The sequence below is a fragment of the Gorilla gorilla genome, chromosome 10 (assembly GCF_029281585.2).
Source record: "Gorilla gorilla gorilla isolate KB3781 chromosome 10, NHGRI_mGorGor1-v2.1_pri, whole genome shotgun sequence".
In the NCBI taxonomy this organism is placed as follows: domain Eukaryota; kingdom Metazoa; phylum Chordata; class Mammalia; order Primates; family Hominidae; genus Gorilla; species Gorilla gorilla.
The window spans coordinates 21,884,313-21,912,210 of record NC_073234.2 but is presented as its reverse complement, the minus strand read 5'-3'; the positions used below and the strand labels follow the sequence as shown (position 1 = coordinate 21,912,210).

Here is a 27,898-nt window from a genome sequence, read left to right as displayed (position 1 = left end):
TAATATTTTTGTATTTTTAGTAGAGACAGGGTTTCACTGTGTTAGCCAGGATGGTCTCGATCTCCTGACCTCGTGATCCACCCACCTCAGCCTCCTAAAGTGCTGGGATTATAGGCATGAACCACCGTGCCCAGCCAGATGTGTGTATTTCTATATGGTGCCTGTGTGTACTGAGTCACACATATGGTTGGGTCATGGACAAACAAGTTTGAAAGCCTCTGGCCACAGGAGTGAGTGAGGAGGTCAAAAAACCGAGAGGCCAGGTCATTGGAAAGATTTTATCGTAAATCCTGAAATTACCAAGACTTTCTAGGGGTAGTGCTCAAATACAGAAATTTTACCGGGCTTGAAAATCTTCAAGACATGTCCCAGTGGGTCTGTAGATGGTTGCAACGGCTGGTGCTTGGTCCTTTCTCCAAGATCTCTAATTCCACCCTTTCCTGCCCATTCCTGGGCTTTGGCCTGCTGCCGGCTCTTTCCTCACTAGTGCACCCCAAACTGCCTTAGTAGCCTGAGCAACCGGCCTCCAACACTCTGGGTCCAGCCCCAGTGCAGAGTTTCCTCATTCGTACCTCCTGCTGTCTCCAAGGGCACCTCGTGATCATAGCAGCATAATGACAAGGCTGGCCATCATTTACCGGGTCTCTCCATATGCTCTGTTTGGTAGGAATTGCCCCTCATTTTACTTTATTTATTTATTTATTTTTTGAGATGGAGTTTCGCTCTTGTCGCCCAGGCTGGAGTGCAATGGCACAATCTTGGCTCACTGCAACCTCCGCCTCCCAGGTTCAAGTGATTCTCCTGCCTCAGCCTCCCAAGAAGCTGTGATTACAGGTGCCTGCCACCATGCCTGGCTAATTTTGTATTTTTAGTAGAGTCGGGGTTTCACCATGGGGTCAGGCTGGTCTCGAACTCCTGACCTCAAGTGATCCACCCGCCTCGGCTTCCCAGTGCTGGGATTACAGGCGTGAGCCACTGTGCCCAGCCTGCCCTTCATTTTATAGAGGAGAGCCAGGAGTTTAGAGGTTAAGTGATTTGTCCAAGATCACTCAGTAAGTGGCAGAGCCAGGGTTTGAGCTCAAGTCTGTCTCCCTCCCTACAAGGCCTTTGCAATGTACCCCACAGCCTCCCTCACCAGTTATCTGAGTCACTCTTGCAGACCATTCTCACAGCATGAAATTCAGATTTCACGCTTCGATAACAGCTACGAATCACTCCATTTCATGAAGAGTGGGGTCTCTCACAGAGTTGAAAATGTTAAAATTCTTTTTCTTTTTTCCCCCAAGATGGAGTCTTGCTCTGTCGCCCAGGCTGGAGTGTAGTGACACGATCTCGGCCCACTGCAACCTCCACCTCCTGGGTTCAAGCAATTCTCCTGCCTCAGCCTCCCGAATTAGCTGGGATTATGCCTAGCTAATTTTTGTATTTTCTTGGTAGAGACGGGGTTTCACCACGTTGGCCAGACTGGTCTCGAATTCTTGACCGCATGATCTGCCTGCCTCGGCCTCCCAAAGTGTTGGGATCATGGGCATGAGCCACTGTACCTGGCCTGAAAATGTTAAAATTCTTGAATGGCTACTGTCCACACTGCACGTCAAGCCTGCCTCCAGAGCTGTGTTGGGGACATAGAGAGAAAGTGAAGACCTGAAGACCCAGCTCCTGGCCTCAGGAGATTACACCCAGAGTACTGGAGACCTTAGAGATTCGACAGGTTATCTGCATTTCACAAATGCCAGCACGGAGGCCTGTGTCACAAAGCAGGAAAGAACAGACGTCTTGGAGCACGAAGTAAGAATCACCTTGTTGCAATTATTTATTGACTCCTGGGTCACTCCCCAACATTTCTTGAAGGTTTTAGTGTCTGATAAAATATCACTCTCTCTCCAACCCTCTCCCTATAAAATCTTCAAAATACAGATCTCCTGCCCAGCAGTTCATACCTCTCATAGGTTGAGATGATGAAAGGACAATGTAGGGGATAGATGAGTCTGGCTCACAGTGTTAGGGCCACTAAGTCGCTGTGTCCCACTTGACTCCGGGTGTCTGGAGGCCACGTGCTCCAGGTGAGGCAGGATCCTCCCAACCCTGGGCGTTGGGGAATGAGTACTGCTTTGCCTGACCTGCCGTGGTAATTCCTCCCACCCTACTTGCCTGGTTTAAGAATGGGCATGTGATCATATCTGGCCAATAGGATGTAAGATGTCTTCTGCGGGAATTCTTTTCTTTCATATTCTTTTCTTTTTTTTTGAGAGGGAGTCTCACTCTGTCGCCCAGGCTGGAGTGCAATGGCATGATCTCAGCTCACTGCAACCTTTGCCTCCCAGGTTCAAGCCATTCTCCTGCCTCAGCCTCCCAAAATGCTGGGATTATAGGAATGAGCCACCGCGCCCGGCTCATGTTCTTAAAAAAGAGACACACTGAAGGAATATTTTCTCTTCCAGCTTTTAGACATAGATATCATGATGACATGAAGCCTTGACTTGTGGTAGCCACCTTGTGTCTTTGAAAGGATAAACACAAAGTCAAAAACCGATGTGCTAAGGATGGTCAACCATGGAACTCCCCCTCCTCGGACCTTCCTGTATGTGACAGAAGTTCCTTATTGCTTCAAAATGTTTGGGTTGGGTGCGGTGGCTCATGCCAGTAATCCCAGCACTTTGGAAGGCCCAGGTGGGTGGATCACTTGAGCCCAAGAGTTCAAGACGAGCCTGGGCAACACGGTGAAACTGTCTCTACAAAAAAATACCCAAACACAAGAAAAGTACCCGGGCTTGGTGGGACACGCCTGTAGTCCCAGCTACTCAGGAGGGTGAAGTGGGAGGATCGCTTGAGCCTGGGAGAAGGAGGCTGCAGTGAGCTGTGATTTCGCCACTGCACTCCAGCCTGAGTGACAGAGCAAGACCGTGTCTGAAAAAAAAGTTTGACTTTGGGCTTCTGATGCTTGTCACCCAAAACATCCTCATGTAACGTGCAGCATCAGATGGCCATAGAAGGCCAAGCAAAGTAGCAATGGGTTGCAATGAGGGGTGCAATGCCGGCCGCTGGAGCAGACAAGCCCAGGATTCCTAGTGTTTAGTACAGGATATCCTGACCGGGCACGGTGGCTCACGCCTGAAATCCCAGCACTTTGGGAGGCTGAGGCGGGCGGATCACGAGGTCAGGAGATCGAGACCATCCTGGCTAACATGGTGAAACCCTATCTCTACTAAAAATACAAAAAATTAGCCAGGCGTGGTGGCAGGTGCCTGTAGTCCCAGCTACTCAGGAGGCTGAGGCAGGAGAATGGCTTGAACCCAGGAGGTGGAGGTTGCAGTGAGCCGAGATCGTGCCACTGCATTCCAGACTGGGTGACAGCACGAGACTCCATCTCAAAAAAAAAAAAAAAAAAAAAAGATACCCCTCCCTGCGTCTCCGCCAGTGCACAAGCAGTCTTGCCGAGGTGCCTTTCATAAGGCCATTCAGGGATCCAAGATCATTTCTTCCGTCCTCTAGATTCCTCCATTGATCCGTTAGAGGAGAAAGAGCCGAGAAGACACACCTGCTTCTGTGCTGGAAGTTACGCTCACCACTTCCACTTTTATTCCACCAGCAAGAAGTGGTCCCATCATCCCTTGCAGATGCAGGGAGACTGGCTGGGCAGCCCCTTCCAGCACTGACTGCACCCTCCCTAAAGGGGGCAGGGCCTCTGACAATCAGCAGGAGGTCTCTGCCACAAGGTCTGATGATGGGTTGAGGAGGCTCTGAGCTGGGCCTTGGAGGGAAGGAAGGACCTCATGAGGAAGAGAGGGAGGGACTCTAGGTGGGTGGTGGTGGGCACAGTATGTGTTAAGGTAAAGAGCTGATTCAGGCCTGGCGCAGTGGCTCACGCATGTAATCCCAGCACTTTGAGAGGCTGAGGCGGGTGGATCACCTGAAGTCAGGAGTTCAAGACCAGCCTGGCCAACGTGGCGAAACCCTGTCTCTACTAAAAATACAAAAATTAGCCAGATGTCATGGCAGGCGCCTGTAATTCCAGCTACTTGGGAGGCTGAGGCACAAGAATTGCTTGAACCTGGGAGGCGGAGGTTTCAGTAAGTCGAGATCGCGCCACTGCACTCCAGCCTGGGTTACAGGGCGAGACTCTATCTCAAAAAAAAAAAAAGCTGATTCAAAGGAGATCCAGTTGGGGTAGGGTCTGCATTTGGTGTGAAGAGGTCTATAAATTTGGGTAGAAAGAGAAGACCCAAATATAGGGGCCCTGTGTGTCTGAGTCAATCTACCCTTGTCACGTGTTCCCTGGAGTTAACTCGGAACCGTTGTGCAAGACGGGCTCTATCTGGGTCCCCACCTGTAAAGTATCAGGGATGAGGATGAATCCCATGATGTCCAATGGCATGGGTAAAAGAAGACCTTTTATTTATTTCCGAGGAGGTGGAGTAAGAGAAGGGAAAATTTACAGGTCCAGCAAGGGTCGGCAAGACAGAGTTGGCATGTTCCAGAGAAGGGACGCTGGCATTTATTTGCAGGGCAAATATGAAAGTAGCCTTATTAAGGGAAGGACCCACAGACTGCTTGGGGCCAGGCAGTCTGGATTTAAGTGCTAACTGGTGACAGCTGCCGGAACAAGCCCAGGCCCTGGAGACTCCCAGACCAGGGAATGCTGCAATTCCCTGTTAAGCTACTAGTTGTGGGAAGCTGAGCTTGGGGTGGCTCCTCCCACTCAGAGAAGGGGAATCCTGGATCCCAATGAGCTCTTCGTGCATGCAACCCAGCTCAGAGTCACTTTCGGACAACCCTGCTCCTGGCACAACTGGAACCCGAGGATTTTGTAATCTTTTGGTGAGGTGGAGTTCAACACTCTTACATTTCAGTCAATAGGATTCCATAGGAAAAATGCCGTGTATTTTGTGTTTCCTATGTGCCAAGCATGTTGTATTTGCACCTGGTAGGTGGAACAAGCAGGGTTGGTGGGTTGCGATCTTAAAGCACCTTTCTTCTGTCTCACGTTTTTCCTAAATTGTGGTCAGTGGGGGTCGTTGTTCCCTGGCTCAAGATAGATATGTGACCAGTCTCAGACTTTCTTGATCCCTTTTAGGGTGAAGTCCCATAGTGACTTCAAGCTGCAAAACACAGTCTTAATTCTAGAATGATGATGCTCAATTGTAGGTAACTGTCAAAGATTCCGATTATATTCAAGTTATGACAGCTTTCCCTCTGCTGGGAGAAGCCAGGCTGTGGGGAAGAGGAGGTGGCCAGCTTTTCCTTTCTTGCTTGCTCACCTCAGGAAAGTTTTAAGAGTCGCCTCTCCACAGCCCCCAGAGTCACCAGCAACAGCTGGGACATGCCCCCTCCTCAAGGTCTGAGCCCCAACTCTGCAGAGCCCCTCCTCTGGGCTTCTAGAATCTGATAATCCCATCTCTTCCTTCTGTTCCGCAGCCCTAGGGCTGCCAGCTGTTTTCCCTGGCTATGATTTCTGCATTACTTCTTTGTTCTCTTAGTGGTTTTTCAATACTTGCTTAACCAGTTTCCTATATTAAATTCTCTCTGATGAATTACCTGTTTTGGATTCTGTTTTCTTGGCTAGACTGTGTTTATACATTGGTTATTCAACAATTTCCAACCTACTACAATTGAAAGGAGATATAAATTATACTAGATATAATAGCTAACTCTTATTATAGAGAAAATGATGAAACATTTGCTTGTGTCAGCCAGGGCCGAAAACATACTCCTCTCCTTGGGAAAGAGAGGTTTGAAATAACTGAAGTGCTATTACCCTCCTCCTCTGTATTTGCTTTAAACCCAGAGAGTGGTCAAGATGTCATTCGTGACCAAACGCCTGTTACATCTTCCAACACTTTGGTATCTGCAGGAGGATCTGGGAACATGGGAGGTGATGGGGGACTCCGTGCTGGTCCAGAAGGAAATGAAGGGCAGCCTGATATAAAATGGTGGTGGCCACTGAATTTGGGTCTAGGTTTTTCTAGGTCTGGCTGGGGCAGGGTGCATGGCAGAAGAGTTAGAAGTTCCCCTGAGTCTCTTTCAACATCAGGGGATTGTGACGGAGAGGTATCCATGCCAATGAGGGCTCCCGGAGAAGCTAGAGATAAGGTGTTGCTGATTCCAGCACTAATGGGGACTTGAACTCCTATGTGCTTTCCATCTCCAAGAGCTTAGAGAAATGTGGGTCTCCAAGCAAATACTCAGGAAACCAGCTCTCTTGTTTCCAAGAGATTCAGGGGATTCCTAACTTTAATTTGCTGAATACTGTCTTTGCATTTCATCTTCATTCTCCTGCTCATTTTCTTCATCACTGATAACTCTTTTCAGAAAAGATTAAGAAAAGTGGATCAGGGTCGAGTGCAGTGGCTTATGTCTATAATCCCAGCACTTTGGGCTGAGGTGGGTGGATCACTTGAGGTCAGGAGTTCGAGACAAGCCTGGTCAACATGGCAAAACCGTGTCTCTACTAAAAATACAAAAAATTAGCCAGGCGTAGTGGCGCATGACTGTAATCCCAGCTACTCAGGAGACTGAGGCAGGAGAATTGCTTGAACCCGGGAGGCAGAGGTTGTGGTGAGCCAAGATTGTGCCACTGCACTCCAGGGTGACAGAGTGAGACTCCATCTCAAAAAAATAAATAAATAAATAAAAATTTAAAAAAATGTTGGGATTACAGGTGTGAGCCACTGTGCCCGGCTCTAATGCTTCTTAACCTTAACTGACTTTCTTTTATGTGCTCCACATTTTTGGTCAGAAGCTTTGGAAATGTCATCAGTTTTAGTGCAGTCTTAAACAAAGCTGTGACTTTACCATAAACCTTAATCAAAGTTGTATCATCTCACGTCAGCATCGTGACTCTGGCCTGCATCCCACTGAGCAACCCCACCTCCTCATGGGAGTTCATGGAAGCCACGGCCACCCAGCACTGCCACAGCAAGAAGGCTCAGGAGGTGCATAACTGATCTGCAGATGAACTCAGCACCCACTCAGGAATATGATCTCTACTGTCTCTTTTTTTTTTTTTTTTTTTCTGGGACAGAGTCTCACTCTGTTGCTCAGGCTGGAGTGTAGTGGCATAATCTCAGCTCACCACAACTTCCACCTCCTGGGTTCAAGTGATTCTCCTGCCTCAGCCTCCCAAGTAGCTGGGACTACAGGCACCCACCACCATGCCCAGATAATTTTGTGTATTTTTAGTAGAGACAGGGTTTCACCATATTAGCCAGGATGGTCTCGATCTCCTGACCTCGTGATCCACCCGCCTTGGCCTCCCAAAGTGCTGGGATTACAGGCGTGAGCCACCATGCCTGGCCCTCGCCTGATATGTTTTATTAGCTCCAATTTATATGAGGAAACTGAGGCCCAAGACACGCTAGTCGAGTGTCTGAGACATAAGTTGTACATAGGTCTATTTCCCATGTCTCTGTGCTTTCTACTGTAACCATGCTCTTCTCCAGGCTTGCTGGAGCTTTGTGGTCCCCGGCATCAGTGACCCTTTTCTTTGGCCCTGTTTCTCCATATGTTAAGAATAGAGAATGATCCCCATGCCTCCCCAGCTCCCAGCGTGGTACAGAGGATCAGTTGTTCAGCCCAAACTATGCTGAGGTCTATGAGCACCGCTGCCTGTCCTTGCCGGGTGTGTTAGCCTCGCTGGGTCACACACTGCCTTGCTTGGCCAGGTCAGCTCTGGGTCCTCGACTCCTTGCAGAGTAGTGGAGATTCTATACTGGAATAAGAGCTGATCCTGACCAGGCATGGTGGCTCACGCTTGTAATCCTAGCACTTTGGGAGGCCGAGGTGGGTGGATTGCCTGAGCTCAGGAGTTTGAGACCAGCCTGGGGAACATGGTGAAAACCTGTCTCTACTAAAAATACAAAAAATTAGACGGGTGTGGTGGCATGCGCCTGTAATCTCAGCTACTCAGGAGGCTGAGGCAGGAGAATGGCTTGAACCTAGGAGGCAGAGGTTGCAGTGAGCTGAGATCATGCTACTGCACTCCAGCCTGGGCGACAGAGCAAGACTCCGTCTCAAAAAAAAAAAAAAAAAAAAAAAAAAGCTGATCCTGCCTGCATTTCCACAGTGGAAGCAGATGGTTTGGGGAAATCTAATTTAAAAGGAAATAAATCAAATTAGCTCTCCAGGGGTCTGATGGCCAAGGCTTGAGTGAAGACAATTACATTAGATGCTGAGGCCTCACCAAGGCGGCCTAAAGACTGAAGGTGGGTAGGGTGGAAGCCACCCCGGGGTCCCTTATCCCTGGGTGGGTTCAAATCATGGCTGAAGGGGACAGGAGAGAGCTCAGATTGGTGGAATAAAGTCCTTAGACTCTAATGATGCCTGGCTTGGGACCCGTGAACCTGCAGCTGACTCTGCCACTTGACTTTCTATGGCTCACAGACCCTCTTGGTAACCTCTCTTTCTCAAAAAGCCCCACACACAGTCTTACCTCTTTTGGATTGTGGTCAATTTAAGGAGAATGATTAAGAAAAACAGCTCTCATCAGGTGCTGTTTGACAAGAATGTCAGGGCTATTTACTCTGAGACACCAAAGCCCCTTGGGGTATCAAAACTACCATGTGGGGCTGGCGCAGTGGCTCACGCCTGTAATCCCAGCACTTTGGGAGGCCGAGGTGGGTGGATCATGAGGTCAGGAGATCAAGGCCATCCTGGCTAACATGGTGAAACCCCATCTCTACTAAAAATACAAAAAATTAGCCAGGCGTGGTGGCGGGCATCTGTAGTCCCAGCTACTCTGGAGGCTGAGGCAGGAGAATGGCGTGAACCCGGGAGGCAGAGCTTGCAGTGAGCCGAGATAGCGCCACTGCACTCCAGCCTGGGCAACAGAGCGAGACTCCGTCTGAAAACAAAAACAAAAACAAAAAACAGGCCGGGTGCGGTGGCTCACACTTGTAATCCCAGCACTTTGGGAGGCCAAGGTAGGCAGATCACCTGAGGTCAGGAGTTCAAGACCAGCCTGACCAACATGGAGAAACCCCATATCTATTAAAAATACAAAATTAGCCGAGTGTGGTGACAGATGCCTGTAATCCCAGCTACTCCAGAGGCTGAGGCAGGAGAATCGCTTGAACCCGGGAGGTGGAGGTTGCGACGAGCCAAGATCCTGCCATTGCACTCCAGCCTGGGCAACAAGAGTGAAACTCTGTCTCAAAACAAACAAACAAACAAACAAACACTACCTTGTGAGCTCAGTCAGAATGGCCGTCCCAGGCAGTCCTTGAGCTCGTCAGCTTGAACCAGAAAGGTGTCCCAGGGTGTTGGGAACAAGCCCTCCAAAATCTGGCCATAAACTGTCCCCAAAACTGGCCATAAACAAAATCTCTGCAGCACTGTGACATGTTCTTGATGGCCATAATGCCCATGCTGGAAGGTTGTGGGTTTACCAGAATAAGGGCAAGGAACACCTGGCCTGCCCAGGGTAGAAAACCGCTTAAAGGCGTTTACACCACAAACAATAGCATGAGCGATCTGTGCCTTAAGGACATGCTCCTGCTGCAGTTAACTAGCCCAACCTATTCCTTTAATTCGGCCCATCCCTTGGTTTCCCATAAGGGATACTTTTAGTTAATTTAATATCTATAGAAACAATGCTAATGACTGGCTTGCTGTTAATAAATACGTGGGTAAATCTCTGTTCGTGGCTGTCAGCTCTGAAGGCTGTGAGACCCCTGATTTCCCATTTCACACCTCTATATTTCTGTGTATGTGTCTTTAATTCCTCTAGTGCCACTGGGTTAGGGTCTCCCCAACCGAGCTGGTCTCGGCACCAGGGCGTTCTTTCTGCCTACATTTTTGTGCTTGGAAGGCTGTGGAGCATCCCAAACATCAGTGCTGTTCCCTGGCCACAGGCAGTTGGACCAGGGATTGGTAGTGTTCTGCCAAGGGGTGCCAATAAGGCTGCGTCTTATTGGTTGGAAACAAACTACCTACTTAGATCCTTCCTGCTAAAGGAGCTTGCCTGTGAGATGCAAAGAGAAGTGGAGATGCTGGGGCAGATGCCATATGCAGGACTCCCATGAACTACTGTCTCGGGTCTCTGCAGAATTCAGCTTAGAAAGTGCAGAAACTCCTGAGTGGTGGTATAGCTGTTGAGATGATGAATATCCTTCCACCAAGCTCATTTAAGGCTTTGAATGCTCTCTTCCTTGCATCTTAAAGAGCCCAACCATGGCATCGAATATTAAAAAAAAAAAAAGCAACAATTTCAGAGATAAAATATTATTTTGAAATATTTTGGGGTTGCCCATAAAAATGTTCACTGTTCCTATTACTTGATTTTTACTAGCGGTCCTTCCCTCACGCCCACCCCGTAAATGAATATAGAGGGGGAGAGAGCTGCTTTTCCTGGGTATTTGCTTGCAGACCCACATTTTGATAAGCTCCTAGAGATGGAGGGCATCAAGTTCCCATGGATGCAGGAATCAGCAACATCTTCTCTGTAGCTTTTCCTGGAGTCCTCTCTATGTCTTGGGGCCCTCCACTCATGGGGAGCATTTTCTCTGCTGGACAGCCCTGGTTTAAAGGGGTTTCCTTTATGTTCAGCCAAAATCTTACCGGAGAGTTCTGCCCATCAGTTCTCATTCTGGCCTCTGGGACAACATACATTCTGGTTCATCTTACAGCCCTTAAGATATTTGAAAACGAAGACAGTTGTGTTGTTGGATGACCCCTCCCCCAGGCTACAATCCCCTGGTGCTTCACTCTCCTCTTGGGTGACAAGGTTTTTAGGCAGGCCGCCTACCCTCCCAAAAAAGTTCTGTCCTCTCCAGGTCTCTGTAGATGGTCACCTTTCTTCTTGAGGAATCGCCCCAGAACAGAGCACCATATTCCCCTAGGGCTGACTATCACATCTGTGGCTCAGTTGTCTCCATCTGGACACTTCTCTGGATGCATCCTCTCTTCAGTTTTGGCTTCTATTAAGTTTGTGGTAAGCTAAATTTCCACATCTTTTTCAAATGAAATTTTTTCTTCATCCTGCGTTTATGTAATGGGTTCTTCCACTCAAAAGATGTTCCAGGATGTCCCTGTCAAGTTTCCTCCTGTGATATTAATCCTGGAAGGCAGCACTGTGCGAAATATGCAATGAAACTGGGAGAAAGACAGTCCTGGATTCAAACCTGTATCCAGCCTATTAACTATACGATATTGGGGCAAATATTTAACTTCTCTCAACCCTATGTTTTCTCCAAATGTGAAATGGAATACGATACCTTTAACTCACTTGTCGTTTTCCAAACTTCACTATAGACTGAAAAGAAATCTAAATGCTCATATTTTCCATCTCCCTTATAGCTATGAGTAGCCACGTGACAGATTTCTAGTCAATGATGTACAAATGTGAGTTGACTTCCAGCTTGCCAGGGGAAGCTTTTGCATTTGAGATAGAAGAGATCATTGCGGCTGGCAGTTGTTCTTTTTTTTTTTTTTTTTGGAGATGGAGTCTCACTCAGTAGCCCAGGCTGGAGTGCAGTGGCATGATCTCAGCTCACTGCAAGCTCCGCCTCCTAGGTTCATGCCATTCTCCTGCCTCAGCCTCCCAAGTAGCTGGGACTATAGGCAGCCACCACTACGCCAGGCTAATTTTTTTGTATTTTTATTAGAGACAGGGTTTCACTATGTTGGCCAGGATGGTCTCGATCTCCTGACCTCGTGATCCGCCCGCCTCGGCCTCCCAAAGTGCCGGGATTACAGGCATGAGCCACCGCTCCTGGCCTTAGCAGTCGTTCTTCCCCTACCTCTACCTGTGAATGTAGAAATGGCTGGAGCCGCAGCAGCTACCTTATGACCGTGGGATACAAGCCAAGAGAATCATAGAGATGCCATCTTCCACAGAGCAGAGCTGCTAAATCAACACTTCTAATTCCCTCCAGACTTAACATATGAGAATTTGGCTGTTACCCAACCAGCCAAATATATGCTTGCCCAGCTAACTTAAAGTGCTGTGGTAAGGACGAAGGGCTGCTAAACATATTGTATGGATTGCTTGATTTTGTTTACTTATTCCTGTTGAGATATATCCTTTGGGTGTCATATTCTATTATTCCAGTCTCTGAGATCTCTTTGAACTATTCGTCTGTTACTCAAAGTACTGGGTATTTCTCAGAGCCTTGTGAAATATGCATATAATAATACAGTAGTTAGTAAAAGTCTTTTTTTTTTCCCTTTTGAGACCTAGTCTCACTGTCGCCAGGCTAGAGTGCAGTGGCGCGATCTCAGCTCACTGCAACCTCCGACTCCCTGGTTTTAAGCGATTCTCCTGCCTCAGCCTCCTGAGTAGCTGGGATTACAGACACGCACCACCACGCTCAGGTAATTTTTGTATTTTTAATAGAGATGGGGTTTCACCATGTTGGCCAGGATGGTCTCCATCTCCTGACCTCATGATCCGCTCGCCTCGGCCTCCCAAAGTGCTGGGATTACAGGCATGAGCCACCGTGCCCCGCCTGTTTTTTGGTTTTGTTTTTGAGACAGAGTCTCATCTGTTGCCCACGCTGGAGTACAGTGGTGGTGCGATCTTGGCTCCCTGCAACCTCCACCTCCCGGGTACAAGCGATTCTCCTGCCTCAGCCTCCCGAGTAGCTGGGATTACAGGTGGCTGCCACTATGCCTGGCTAATTTTTTGTATTTTTAGTAGAGATGGGGTTTCACTATGTTGGCCAGGCTGGTCTTGAACTCCTGACCTCAAGTGATCCACCCACCTCAGCCTCCCAAAGTGCTGGGATTACAGGCGTGAGCCACTGCGCCCGGCCGTATTTAGTAGTATTCCAAATTATCATTTAAAACATTGACCAGGAAAGAACATGGCAGGACTGCACAGGCCACTGGTAGAGACCTCTCCCCCTTGTATGGTTGTGTTCACCCAACCACGATATGCCTAATTGTGCTGGAATTCCACCAATACCACTCCAACTTGTGCCCAAGAAGCTTATGAGATATCCTGGCCTATCTGTCAGTGAAACAATTCCCTGTACACCTGGAGGACTCTAGGAAATGATAGCATCATAGAATGAGCCCCTGGATCTATGTGGAGTCTTGGCCCCACCCTTGGCCACTCAACTCCCTCTGGAGGACGTGGTTTTGGAGAGTAGGGCCTTGGGAGGAGAGTCTGGGGGGTTTATGGATATTAAAGCACTTTCAGTCCTTGAGGGCACTGGGTAAAGTAATAGCCTTTTACTAAATCCAGCTGCTTTGATTCAAATTTGTTGCCCCTGGGCTGCTTTTCACAGTTGAGCCAAGAGGCCAACACCTCCATACAACTGCTTCTCTTATGCTCAAGGAGATTCTTTCTGGACCCAAAGCAGTTGCTGCTTTTGGCAGTGTCGCCTTTTTGTGACCTAAAACTTCCTAAAGGCCTTTGCTCCAAGGCCCTTCAGGACCCGAGAGCAGCAGGCCGTCCTGGTTCTCCCTAAACTGCAGAGCTACACCTGGCCCTGTCCGCCAAGAGTCAAGGGAGGCTCGTTTCGGCCTGATTGTGGACAGCCAGCTCCTTTTGGGATGTCTGCCAGCTTTCAATGATCCCTTCTGGTGCTGGGCCCAATCAGCAGGTCACAGAGGGTGGCTGAGTGTTTACTCCACGCACCCCTCCCTGCCCGCTGCTAGCTGAAGGGAGAGAGGTAGACATTTGACTCAAACTGGGTCAAATTTTTCTCTCCTAAAACTTCAAGTGGGGCTAATGGAGGTTGCCTCTGTGTAAGCTTGGGAGCTGGGGGGCAGCCGGTCGGGAAGCAGCTGAGTAACAAAGTTGGTCTCCTCGAAGAGCAAAATATAGTAGCGCAGAAATGGAGAGCTGTAGGAGTTCTTGGTCCATGTTTCTGGAATCTTCCTAAGACTCAACCATTTTCATTCTTGGGTTAATTGCTCACTTTTGCTTAAGCTATCCCATTTGTCCTTACATTATTAACAACAAACAGAAAGGCAGGATATAGATAGCCCCGAGGGGTTCCGGGATTTAAGTAGCCGCAGTCTGTTCCACGCTAACCTACCCTTCAGCAAAGCTGCAGCATGGAATGTGCTTGTAGCCTCTGAGACCTGCTTTCTCTAGAAGGAGCTGGAGGCTACACGCAGGGGTCTCCTCCATTCCTATATAAAATGAATGGTTGGCCAGGCGTGGTGGCTCACGCCTGTAATCCCAGCACTTTGGGAGGCCAAGGCGGGTGGATCACCTGAGGTCAGGAGTTCAAAACCAGCCTGGCCAACATGGCAAAACCCTTCTCTACTAAAAATACAAAAATTAGCTGGGCATAGTGGTGGGTGCCTGTAGTCCGAGCTACTCAGGAGGCTGAGGCACGAGAATGGCTTGACCCTGGGAGGCGGAGGTTGCAGTGAGCTGAGATCGTGCCACTGCACTCCAGCCTGGGAGACAAAGCGAGACATCTCCCAAAAATAATAAAATAAAATTAAATTAAATTAATGGTTGACCTGTTACTTCCACAACGGGAACAGACGTCAGCCGTCAGATTAATAAGGGATCTAGGGCCACAGAGCAGCAAGGACACTCAACAATGCCAAACCAGCTATTTTTTTGTGTGTGTTTAGTAAAATATAATATACAATTTACCACTTTGACCCTTTTTTTGTTCCTTTTTTGAGACAGCGTCTTGCTCTGTTGCTTCGGCTGGAGTGCAGTGGTGAGATCCTGGTTCACTGCAGCCCTGACCTCCCAGGCTCAGGTGATCCTCCCAACTCAGCATCCCAAGTAACTAGGACCACAGGTGTGCACCACCATGCCCAGCCAGTTTCTTTTGTAGAGTTGCAGTCTCACTATGTTGCCCAGGTTGGTCTTGGACTGGGCTCAAGCAATCCTCCCACCTCAACCTCCCAAAGTGCTGGGATTACAGGTGTAAGCCGCTGTGCTCAGCCCATTTTAACAATTTTTAAGCATATAATGTAGTGGCACTAAGTATATTCACAAAGTTTTGCAACAATCACCACCATCTATTTCCAGAACTTTTTCATTATCCCAAACAGAAACTCTGTACTCATTATACCGTAACTCCCTATTTTCCCTTCTCCCTAGCCTCTGGTTACTTTTAATCTACTTTCTTTATAAATTTACCAATTCTAGGTACCTCCTATCAAGGGAATTGTAGAATATTTGTTCTTTTGTGTCTGGTTTATTTCAATGAACATAACGTACTCAAGATTCATCCATGTTGCAGCATTTAAGGTGGAATTCTAGCCCATCATATGGATAGGCCACGTATTGTTTATCCATTTATCTGTTGAAGGACATTTGAGTTTGCACCTTTTGGCTGTTGTGAATAATGCTGCTATCAACTTTGGTGTTCTGATGTTTGAACGTAATGGCATTCAGGGACATTTTGATCCTTCTTTCCTGGTTTTCTTTTTGTAGTGTTAAGGAGGAACCCAAATGGAATCAAGGAGTGGAACACAAAAATCGGTTTCTTATGCCTCTGCACTTCACTTTTCTCCTGTTCATCCCACTCTGCCATCATTGCCTGCTTGCCTCCGAATTGCCCACGACAGTGCAGTCTGGGCATGGACCACACCTCCCATGCAGCGGTGGCTTTGTGATCTGTCTACCTGGGTAAGCTGAACCACACTTCCCAGAATTCCCTTCCCGTGTATTTCCGGTTAGAGTGGAGCACAGAGGAGAAACTTGTGGAAGGTTTGGAGGTGGGAAGTGAAGCAGCAGTCATTTTACAGCTCACACGAATTGTGGCTTCTCTGCTGGCTCACCTCAGCAGAGGCAGGAACTGACACGGGGCTGGGTGCGGTGGCTCACGCCTGTAATCCCAGCACTTTGAGAGGCCAAGGCAGGTGGATTGCTTGAGACCGGGAGTTCAAGACCAGCCTGGGCAACATGGCAAAACCCTTCTCTACAAAAAATACAAACATTAGCCAGGTGTGGTGGCTCATGCCTGTAGTCCCAGCTACTTGGGAGGCTGAGGTGGGAGGATTTGCTTGAGACCAGGAAGGTCAAGGCTGCAGGGAGCTGATTGGGCCATGACACTCCAGCCTGGGCAACAGAATGAGACCCTGTCTCAAACAAAAAAGAACTGACACAGACGGATGTGTCTGCCTTCAAGGGCTTCCACTTGGGCTTGTCCTCCCTTACTTTACATCCGTCTGTCCCTCCCAATTGTCTGCAGAGCCTGCTTAAGCAGCCCCAGTGCCAGTGACTGTGTAAGGTCAAATTCCCACAACAAATCTCTTCAAACAAGTACCTCGTAGTGGTTCTGCTTCTCTGATGAAACCCTGATGGGTACACACTCATTTATTCATTCAACCAAAAAATATTAACTGATAAAAAATACTGAACACTACCATGCACCAGATACTAGGTGCTAGGTAGTGAATAAAACAAAGTTCCTGCCACCATGGTGTGAGGTGTACTGTCATATCCCCAAGATATACCCCACTGCTGAATGAGCGTCTGAGGACCAGGTGCTGGTGCTGACTCCTCTGTTGACACCTGTGTGACTTTGGATCAGAATCCTTTAATCTCTCCACATCTAGATTTCTTCATTAGTAAACTGGGGTGAACAACCTCCCAATCTGCTTCTCATATAAATGCAGGTGGGGCCGGGCGCGGTGGCTCACGCCTGTAATCCCAGCACTTTGGGAGGCCGAGGCGGGCGGATCAACTGAGGTTGGGAGTTCGGGACCAGCCTGACCAACATGGAGAAACCCCGTCTCTACTAAAAATACAAAATTAGCCGGATGCGGTGGTGCATGCCTGTAATCCCAGCTACTCAGGAAGCTGAGGCAGGAGAATTGTTTGAACCCAGGAGGTGGAGGCTGTGGTGAGCCAAGATCGGGCTATTGCACTCCAGCCTGGGCAACAAAAGCGAAACTCCGTCTTAAAAAAAAAAAAAAATGCAGGTGGAGTTAATAGGAGTTGAAAGACATTTGCAAACCAAATAGCTCTCAAAATAATTAAACGAAACAAAAACCAGTCCAGGACATTGTCATAATTTTTTATTATGTATCAAATTGTCTTCAATATAAGTTACAACTTGATTAAAGTTGATAGACATTTGTATCTATTTAAAGACAAAAAAATTCTTTTATGTACAATATCTTGTCTAGAGTCTAGCAAATATAGTACCTTTCATTGCAGGATTTCTGCTTAATATAACAAGCAAAAACAAACAACTGAAAAAATATAAACCAAAGCAAACCAAACCCCCCGCTCAACTACAAATGTCAATATTGAATGAAGCATTAAAAGACAAACATAAAGTAACTTCAGCTTTTATCTAGCAATGCAGAATGAATACTAAAATTAGTGGCAAAAAAACAAACAACAAACAAAACAAACAAACAAACAAAAAATCCCACCAATCTTCATGGGTAAACTTTCCTGCTCAGGGATGTAAGCTGACTCTAGACCATCTCGCGGTTCCTGCGGATAGCACAGCACAAGATCATACTGAAGATCATGCCAAATATCTAGGAGATAGGAAGAAACATGAGGATCAGGGTGGTTTGATCTGAAGGAAGGCTGAGGGAAAGGGAGAGACATGGGTCACCCAGTCCAAGAAAAATGACAAGGAGAATGGCATCCAGGAGGCCAAACGAGTCAGAAGGTGCTGAAGCAGGAGAGATGCAGGCCAGATAACGAGAAGGATGCGGGACGTGAGGAATTTGGGGGGGGGGGGGTTGGCAGTCAGCTGCACAAGCATTTTCCTTGGAGAACTTTCAGGGTGAGAAAGTAAGCTCAGAGCCAAATTTAATGCTCAAATTCCAGGTTTTCCTATAGTCCTAGTCCATACAGGTTAGTACGTTTGCATTTGTCTTTGTGTGTATGTTATTTAATATTCTTTTTTTTTTTCTTTTGAGACGGAGTCTTGCTCTGTTGCTTAGGCTAGAGTGCTGTGGTGCGATCCGCCTGCCTCTGCCTCCCAAAGTGTTAATATTCTATTTTAAAACGTATTGTTATATCTTGGCTGGGCACAGTGGCTCACGCCTGTAATCCCAGCACTTTGGGAGGCCAAGGCGGGCAGATTACCTGAGGTCAGGAGTTCGAGACCAGCCTGACCAACATGGTGAAACCCCCATCTCTACTAAAAATAATCAGCTGGGCATGGTGGCACACGCCTGTAGTCCCAGCTACTCGGGAGGCTGAGGCTGGATAATTGCTTGAACCCAGAGAGGCGGAGGTTGCAGTGAGTCGAGATCACACCACTGCACTCCAGCCTGGGCGACAAGAGTGAAACTTCATCTCAAAAAAAGAAAAAAAGAAAAAAAAGAAGGTATTGTTGTATATTTTGCTGAAAGGTGCTTCATGCCTTTCTTAAGATGCCGGTGAAGGGTGCAAATAACCACTAAGAAAGGAGGCGATTCTCTCTTTGGGGGCAGTCTGGCAAGAGGGCAGAGGCAGGCGGGGGTGGGGGAAGACTCAGTGAGCCAAGGCCATCCCAGCGAGGACCATGTTCCGTCTGGGGCTCTCCCTCATGGGGAGAGAGGACATGACCCCAAGGAACCTGGTTGGCCCTTGTTGGTTTCTAGGGGCTGATTAGCGAGAGACCTCCTTCTGGCTGCCCATGTTCAGATGCACTTCAGGAAATGGAACAATTCCCACGCCGGTAGCCTCTAGTGAACTACTTTCTTAGGGAGAAGAACAGCAGGTGCGTGAGGAGACATGCTCTGAGGACTAGCAGCGCCAGCACTGCCACCCATGTGCCCTGAACCTTAACGGCTAAGAGAGTCGACTCTTTAGAAACCCAGGGGGAGCCTCAGATACTCCACTCAGGAGGTGAGAGGCTTTGATCAGAACACTGGCCTCTCTGTCTCTCCATTCCCTAGTGGTAAAATGGAAATACTAAGGGCACGAGGACAAAGTGAGTTGACAAATGCACAGAGTGCAGCGGTGTCTGGGTAGAGCATGGGCTGAATCAATGTGAACTCCTCAGTCCCCCTCCTGGGATGACGTCCTGCCACTCACCATGACCACGGCAATGCCGATGCCCACTGCGCCGATGATGTGGAATTTATTGTCGAAGACCTCTTTGATGGCATCAGGACAGGACTTGGGGAGACAAACCAAGACCTGGGTCACACACAATCCTTCCTCCCAGGGCACCTCCTCCCTCCCATGGCCCCCGTCTCACCCGGGAAAACTGGTGGGCAGAGGGTGGGCTGGGGACAGGAGTGTTCGGGGATAAGAGAAGTTCTGGCTGGTGGATGGAAAGGGGAACAAAGGGATGGCTGTGCTGGTGGATCCCTAAAATCTGGGCAGGACATCAGGGAAGGAGGAGGGACGGGCCCTGCTTGGGGGTCTATTTCTGATATGGTTGTAAGGTCACTTTTTACTATTCTGGAGTTGGACATTAACTCTGGCTTACAGACAGGAGCCACTGACAAAGTCAGAGCGCTAGTCCAAGACTCAGAAGCACGCCTGCCCTTGAGAGCTTCCGGGCTGGCAGCAGTGGGCAGTGCCAGAACACTTGTCATTCCCCGGTCCGGCCTTTGTTTTATTGCCCTTGAGTAAACAGAGGGCCCAAAGCAGGAGAGAAAGAGATGGGTGCCCTGGGGCCCTTTCACAGGCAGAACGGTCTTTCTGAAGCAGCACTTGGCTGCTGTCACTTTCATGCTTGCAGGGTTTGTCCAGAGCAATGAGGGCAGGGACACCAGGATCCTGGTCTGAGTTTACCTTCACGGTGAAGGTTTCGAGTACGTCCTTCTTGGGGCAGATGTCTGAGATAAACTGTTCCACGCCCCCAGCCAAACCACAGCAGTTCAACTACAGCGAGAAGGCAGGGATGGGGATGAGAGAAACAAATTTTAAAAAGACGATTAGAATGTTTGCACTGGTCTGGTGCAGTCAGCACCCTGTGTGCAGACACAATCCGGAGAAAGCGCAGGAGGGTGTCTTTGCCAAGGCGACATACCGCATAGTGGATGGCTTTCAGCGTTTCCCGCTGGAGCTCATCCTTGGTTTTCAGCTTGTTGTAGGTGTCCTTGTAAAACTCCTGGACTTCCTTAATCACCTACAATGGGCAGACAAGAGAGGGGCAGAGATGGCATTTTCACATCTTCCTCCACGAACAAATGTTATGCGTTCCATCTTGTTCTCTCTAAGCTCTCAGCCACCAGATGCCCGTGCTTGGACAACGTCACTGGGCAGACGGCAGCCGCTAGCACTGCCTTCTCTCAGGGCCTTTGGGCACTTCCCATCTCCTCCCACATCCTCCAGAAACCCACTCGGGCCGTTTCTCCCTGTCCCTTACGCTTTGGTCAGTCCTTCAGCTCTACTTGGCTCCTAAATTGAATCTCTACGATCTAGAGGATAATAATAATTTAAATACTACTCCTGACTTGACTATTTTCTCAGGCTTCCATCTTCTTTTTCTCTTCACTTAGGTTTGAGTTTTGGCAAATTACTAAGCCTCTCTGTATAGAGTTTCCACATTTGTCCCTACAGCTCATAGATTATTTGTGAGAATTTAAATGAGATATTGCATGTTAAGCCTTTACCACTATGTCCAGTACAGAGTAAATCTGGAGGACGTGTCAGCTATTGTATTATAATATAGGGGATGTATTATTATGTGCCTGCACCTGGCATCCCAATTTAATGTCTGTCTGCCCCTTTGATGCTCACCACATCCAGTTAACAGAACAACATCCAGCATTTTTCCTTCAGCATCTTTCTGACATTTTTCACAATGATCCCCTCCTATTTCTATGGCTGTAGCTGTTATTGCTTACAGACATGTTTTTTTTTTTTAAACAGAGTTCCCTTGGCTGATCTGAAAGTAGTGAGTTATCTCAATGGATTGCTCACGTCAGTTACAGATGGAAGTCCTTGTTCTACTCTTCCCTGTTTCTCACTACCGCGCTTGACTAGTCTCAAGAACAAAACAAAACAATAGGGTTCCTGCCTCCAGCATCTCAGCATCTCTCTTCCTTCCCCCTTCCTGCTGAACAAGACAAGGCAGCCCTTCCAAAAACACTACTCTGATATGGCCCATCCTGGTCCAAAACTCTGCAGGGCTCCCCACGTAAGCCCAAGCTCAGCCATGCTCAGCCCCTTTGACTGGAAGTCCTCTGCCTCCACTAACTTTCCTCCTGAACGCATCTCTCATTCAGGGTTTAGGTCACGGCTCCCTTCTCTATGAAGCCAAAAGAGATTCCTTTCCCAACCCCACCTTTTCAAATCCCATAGTAATTTGGATATAAATCACCTCTATGACCCTTGTCAATTTCATGTCTTTTCCCCATACTAGATGGCCAAGTCTCCGGATGTGGGGCCCATAGTTCAAACATCTGTGGACCCTGCACAGGCTTGGGGGCAGCACTTGGCTCATGGGGGCAGCACTTGAACACGTTATTTATAGATCAGAGGAGGAGGCAAGGGTGTCCAGCCCACAGAAAGCCTGTATTTCCTGAGTAATCTTTCTACAAGTTGTGGGGAAGGGCTGCTGAGGTGTGAGATGGACAGACAGACACACACACAGGCCCAATGGGTAGTTTCTGAACATCTACTATGAGTCAACACCATGGCTGGCACAATCTCAGACAGGACAGTAAGTGCACTGACATTCCCTGCCCCGAGGAGGGCACATTCGCTGGCACACAGGGACGCGATGAGATAAGAGGCCTGGTCAACAGCTGAAAGCTGAACAAAGTGCCCAGCCAGGACTTGCCCCTTGCTTCACTGTCCCCCATCCCCCAACTCCCAAACCCAAGAGATCTCATGGGAAAAACCTACCTCATCCTTGTGGGAATATCCCCAGATGGCCGCAGCTATTTCAATGGCGAATATCACCAAGAGGAAGCCGAAGAACTGGAAGGCAATGAGGGGACGGGGTGAGAACAGTCCCAGCCAACCAGCCAGGAAAATCAAAGGGTATTTTGGGACAAGGAAGAAGGACAACTCCCTGGGAATAGGCATCTGGTGACACAAATGAATAGCCTAGGAGGGGCAGGGAAGAAGTTCACAGAACAGGCAGTTAACCAAGCCCAGGACAGAGGCCACAGTGAGGCAAGGTGCCCGGACATGAGGAAAGAGCTGAGCACAGCTGAGCCCAGAACTAGCATTTACAAGGCGTTAGTTAAGAGTCAGTGAGCAGGAAACTACTATTGTTCACAAAAGACACGAGATTTGGGCAAGTAAAGGGAGCGAATCCACTCCGTGGAGTTTGGAAAAGACCAAAACAGATTTGGAAACAAGAAGGAGAAGGCAAAGGTACCTGTGGATTCAGGGAAAAAAAGCAAACGTGGTCCTCGAGAAAAGGGGGAAACAAAGTCCTTTTAGTTGCCTAGGGGAAGCGATAAGACAGGCTCCAGAAAGGAAGAGGGGCGACGCCTCACATCGGGGAGGGGCCCAGGCTGAGGACAGCTCATGCCCTTTGGGTACCTTCCTGACCCCACCCCCCTCCATCTGTTCTGTGGGTCTGGGTCTGGGCCCGCTGAGGTTTTGTTGGTGGGAATCAGGGTGGCTGTGGGGATGCCGAGGGGATACTCACCAGTCCCAGCATGCACTGGGACTCCTGCACAGCCCCGCAGCAGCCCAGGAAGCCCACCAGCATCATGAGGGCGCCGGCTCCGATCAGAATATAGACTCCTGTGGGAGGACAGAGGAAGCACACACGCGTGGAGACATCAGTTCAGAGGCCCAGGCATCTCCGGCAATTCCTGTTTCCCTCTGCCTAACTCCTGCCTCCCCACCTCCTTATTCCCCTCATCTCAGGGAAGAAGTTCCCTTTCCTTCAAATACAGCCTCCTCTTCCACCTCTGCCCCAGGTCTCCTTCCCACCAGCCTCTCTTGCATGACTCTGCTTCATCAAGCTCACGCTCCTACCTTACCCTCAGCCCTTCTGGAAGGTGCCCATTAGCCCTCAATCCAGGACAGAGAATATCCATGGGAATCTCTACATTCGGAATGCAAACTGGTCCAGTCTGTCAGCTCTTTCCAGCAAGATGAATCCACTCAAGCTAGTTAGCATACACCTTCCACACTTTGGCTAACTTCTGGGACCCTGCCTTACAGAGGACGCTGTCAGAGCAGATTTCCAGCAGGAAGGGGCCGTGCACACCTAGGCACCCCCCTACCCAGGGGTGGGGGGAACCAACTCTGCCTGTTCCCAGAAGGGGGGCCTCTTTGCCCTGTTGCTGGGTGGTGGTTAGGCACATACAGTTAGGAACACCCAAAGGCACCTCTTGGCAAAGGTCCGATACCTGACTCTAGTGCAAAGGACACAGATCTGGGTGTCAGAAGACCTTCTTTTGGCCCTAACACTGATGCTAATTGCTGTGTGACCTGGGGTAAGACATTTTCCCTCTCTGGGCCTCAATTTCCTTACTAGTAAAATTAAAGAGGTATGTTCCTGGAAATTTCAAAAGATCTCTATAGTATGCTAACAAGATCTTAACAGTCACAACTCAGTTATTGCAGGTTAAGGGTGAAGAGGCTCCTCCTTGCTAAGGAGAGGATGAGTGACACCATTACTAAGCCCTTGATCTGAGTGGCTCATGGAAAGGAGGTGAGAGAAGGGCAGCATCTTCTATAACTTTTGCCCAAACCCAGAACAATGCAAATTCCTGGGACACAAACACAGTGGAGCACCACTGGCCCCATTCGTTCCACAACCCACCAAAGGAATGCCCAGAGGGGCCACCCCACAGTTCTATTCTCGAGAAGCCACAGCTGTCCTGCAGGGACTACTCCCTTAATCAGCACCCCAGCCCTACATGGGTCCCAAGGGAAAACCAGCAGTGAAGTCTCTGTGCCTCCCTGTCTTGCAGGCATGTTCTATCTAGCCTTGGGAGAGGCTACTGTCACATGTCGAGAGCACCAGATCTGTGACTCTGGGGAAGCCACTTAACCTCTCTGTGCAACAGTTTTCTATCTGTAAAACAGGAGTAGCAATAATGCCCACTTCCAGGATTGCTGTGAGGATTAAGTGATATAATCCACATGTGCACAACAAATGCTAGCTGTTGTTAATCTCAATTATACCAAGCATGAGTAACAATCATTAATAATCACCATGGTGAATTTTAACCTGCTGCTGTATCCCTACTGTCCTTTCACTGGGACCAGAGAGATATCCTTGATGTAGGGGCTGAAAACACGCAAGCGAGAGAGAAAGTCTGTGATGTTTCCCCACAATATACAGCAGGACACTCGATGAGAACCCTCGGCAGGTGACACGCTGACTTCACTGTCCCACATCTGCACCCCGAGCAGGGGTGAGACTTTGCAGGCAACAAACCATGCAGTCTGCCCGCAGCTGAGGCTCACGGGCAGCACAGAGCAGAATGCACACAGAGAGCGTTTGTTCCTCCCCCTTCTCCCCCACATCCGTCGTGAGGTCAAGTCACGTGGGGTTACTGGCAAACCCCATGTTGCAAGAATATGGGTATTGTTCTTGTGCATGCCTGGCCCACACTGGGCAAGGGGACAAATGTAGCTTGTCCTCAAGTCAGGTCGCATCTTCCTGGGCAGTCCAACGCTGTGAGGCCACAAGCTGGGCTTGGGGAGGCTGTGCAGCCCCACGCATGGGGCACTGGGTAAGAGGGCAGCCTCCTTTGGTTCTCTCACATGGGGACAGTAGAAAGGCCCCAGTTTCTCCCCATCTCATGGGGGCAAGTCAAGGAAGGATGAGGTCACTCCTTTGAGCTCCATAGCAGGGGCTGAATAAACAGGAGGTATTAAGAGATCAAAAGGATTTACAAACACATGAAATACCGTGGAGTGGGAACGAACAGGCAGACATGTTTTCTCTAAGTCCAGATCCCAGTTCACGAACCTGGCGTTCCTGGCAGAGGCCAAGGGAATTGGATTAGCTGCAAGTGAGCTACTAAAGAGAATGTATTTCCCACGCAGAGAAAGAGAACATGCTCCTAATGGGGCTTGTGGTTAATATTAAATATTCATGCTAGGGCTCAGCAGAGGAAGATTTTAAGATCAAGGGTTTTGTGGGCTTTAAATCTTGCGTGGATGGCTACGGATCTGCAGTGCCTAGCTTTAGCCCTCTCTAGTCACGGGAAAAGGGAAGAGATCCCGTGGCAGCTGTGTTCGGGGACTCAGCAGCAGCCGGCAAGCTATAGGACAGCTCATCTGGAAGCAGGCCCCATGGAAGTCACGGAACCACTGCAGGGCTCGGGCTGGTTTTTACAAGGGCTATTCAGTGCTTCCCTTTGGAGAAGCTACTCATCGCTTACACCCCAAGCTTGTTAGCCAAGGCTGCTGTTGATAAATGACAAAGTGTTCCCCTTTATAAAACAAGTGAATGTTAGCTTGCTGTCTGACTCATGGAAAAAGTTATCCATCACAGAGCCTTCTCTAGGATTACGGTATTAATTTGCTTAAGGGTTGTTTATTCTGCTTTTTTCAGGCTGACATTACAGGCCTAGAAAAAAAAAAAAAAAAGGCTGGTGTAGCAGCAGTAGCATATGCCAGCGTGTCCTTTACACAAGAAATGGAACAGTGTTTTTCACTGTTCACCAGGGCTCTCAGTTTAGGCCAGGGAGAGGACACAGCAGGCTCCCGTCCCTACACCAGCTCTGTCCTGCAAACAGCACTCACCACGCCCGTTTGTGTGAGGGAGAACAAAATCCGGTAGGGCCTCTGGCCTGCAATAAAAGTTTATTAATCCAAATAACTCCATCACGTGTTCAAAGGAGCCCTACCTCTGCCCCGACTGGTTTCGTCTTGGTTCCCGCCCTCCCGAGTTCACGGGAATAAGTGCCACAATGGAATTCCATTTGCCACACACTGTACTTCTTTGCCCCAGAGGGGAGTGGGTGTGTAAGCTGTGCTGTGGTTGTGTAAGCTGTGCTGGTTTCAGGAGGGAGAAAAATGAAGCCCAGAGCAATAAAATGAACTGCCTCAGGTCACAAGCCAGGATGGGGATGCCAGCTTACTAAGGCCAAGTGTCGCGTGTCCTGAAAATCACCAGGCACCTCATCATGGATAGGGGGCTGGCCGAGGAAGCGGGGGGCATTCACGGCCTCTGGCTGGAGCCCCCCTAGATGCCCTCATTCAGCAGCCATGGTTCTGGAGGGACACCAGGGAGCTGGGAAAGGCTGCTGGCCTAGGACCAAGAAAATGAAGTTCCCCAACAAGTTTGCAGCCTGGGATTAGGGATCTTGCTGACGGGCTGAATCTCCAGGCCTGGATTGGAGAGAAGGCCCATATAAGGCTGTCAGCTGCTCTGGACTTACCATAGACTGTTCTGAATGTTGGAAAGGTTTTCACTTGCTTTTCTGCCTGGTTATATACTCTTTCTCTACTTGGTAAGCTGTGGCCCCACTGGAGAAAAGACACCCCTGGGCTGTTCAGGTTTCCTGAAAAGTCAGCTGCATGGTCAGGCTGGCCTGTGGGTTGCTCTGCAGACAGTTGGTGGCCCAGTGCAAGGGGCGGTCACCCCATGACTATCCCTTGGAAAAGCAGCCAGGGTGTGGCTGGCACTCCAAGCTCATCTGCTAGGAGAAGGGCTCTGGGCCAGTACAGAAGGCTGGTCTCACAGCCTCGTGGGGAAGGGGACACAGAGCGATGCCTCCTTGGCCCTTTGCCCATGGACGACAATTATTATTTCCTAAAGCGTTCAGTGACGTTCAGGGCATAGCTCAGACCTAAGCAGTGCTCAGAGTGCTGTGCTGCTGTTTTTTTTTTTTTTGAGATGGAGTCTCGCTCTGTCTCCCAGGCTGGAGACAGAGCCTCAGTGGTGTGATCTCAGCTCTCTGCAACCTCTGCCTCCCAGGTTCAAGAGATTCTTGTGCCTCAGCCTCCCGAGTAGCTGGGATTATAGGTGCACGCCACTACGCCCAGCTAATTTTTGTATTTTTAGTAGAAGTGGCGTTTTGCCATGTTGGCCAGGTTGGTCTTGAACTCCTGACCTCGGGTGATCTGCCTGCCTCAGCCTCCCAAAGTGCTAGAGGCTGAGGCGGACGGATCACCTGAGATCAGGGTGGATCACTGTGCCCAGACATAGTGCTGCTGTTCTAACCTTACGTGCATCATCCCCCTTGCCGGCGCTTCTGCAGGCAGAACGAAGTCTTCAAAGCTCCGCTCTCTTCCCCGAACGGGGTGTCGCTGCAAAGGATCTGTATTTCCCTGGCAGAGCTACGTGGACAGTGGCCCTTAGACCCCAACTAGGGGATCTGTGTCTCTTTGGGGTTGTGCCTTCAAATCACCCTCCTGGTCACTTCAGGTAGGACCACCGGCCACCAGGAGGGTCCTGCAATGACCTGCAGGATCTGAATCCTGTGAGGTTCCCAGAGGTGAGCCCCAGCTCCTCTAATGGCACTCACCATTCTCCTGCCACCCTGCAGCTTTCCCACCTGTCAGCTGCTGGCTGGGCCACCGACGCAGGGGTTTCTCTCCCTGACTGCAATTTGGGTGAAGTAAAAGGGCCAAGACAGCCCTACCCCATCCCTGCCAATGGGGCACATTCAGCCAGTACAGACCTCTTCCATTCCTACAGAGGGAGACCCCACAACCTGGCAATGACAACCCGAGAAGCAGCTCTTTTAGGCCTGGGTTCAAAGCCTGGCCCTGCCTCTTGAGGGAATATAAGCTTAGACAAGTTATTTCAGCTCTCTAGGCCTCGGTTTCTGCACTTGTGAGATGAGAATCATTCCACACTCCTCGTAGAGCTAAGGGGATTAAATTATATAATACGCACAAGACAATGAATGACACACAAAGAAGGGGGCTCAAAAATGTTAGTGTCTTCCAGCCGGGCGAGGTGGCTCACGCCTGTCATCCCATGACTTCGGGAGGCCGAGACGGGAGGATCACCTGAGGTCGGGAGTTGGAGACGAGCCTGACCAACATGGAGAAACCCCATCTGTACTAAAAATACAAAATCAGCTGGGCATGGTGGCACATGCCTGTAATCCCAGCTACTCAGGAGGCTGAGGCAGGAGAATCGCTTGAACCTGGGAGGCAGAGGTTGCGGTGAGCCGAGATTGTGTCATT

The 27,898-nt window shown here is 49.2% G+C and overlaps 1 protein-coding gene and 1 long non-coding RNA gene across 3 annotated transcripts in view; one reads left to right on the top strand and one right to left on the bottom strand.

The window, feature by feature from the left end:
• The window catches only part of LOC129525927 (uncharacterized), a 53,421-nt gene extending 37,083 nt beyond the window's left edge, over positions 1–16,338 (top strand). Inside the window, exon 2 of the long non-coding RNA XR_010129237.1 lies at positions 15,353–16,338. This is a non-coding gene — a long non-coding RNA (uncharacterized lncRNA). The remainder of the gene's footprint in view (positions 1–15,352) is intronic.
• Positions 16,339–16,924: 586 nt separating this feature from the next.
• Positions 16,925–27,898, bottom strand: part of CD9 (CD9 molecule) — a 38,248-nt gene continuing 27,274 nt past the window's right edge. The window contains exons 3-8 of one of the 2 annotated variants that reach the window (XM_031000695.3): positions 22,437–22,534; positions 21,680–21,754; positions 19,857–19,955; positions 19,619–19,708; positions 18,911–18,994; positions 16,925–17,415 (exon numbers count right to left, since the gene is read on the bottom strand). In XM_031000695.3, coding sequence (XP_030856555.1) covers positions 17,350–17,415; positions 18,911–18,994; positions 19,619–19,708; positions 19,857–19,955; positions 21,680–21,754; positions 22,437–22,534 — 512 coding nt within the window. In that variant the 3' untranslated portion in view covers positions 16,925–17,349. Of the gene's footprint in view, positions 17,416–18,910; positions 18,995–19,015; positions 19,956–21,679; positions 21,755–22,436; positions 22,535–27,898 lie in introns of those variants that run through there. The other variant, XM_031000694.3, reaches the window with a different exon arrangement.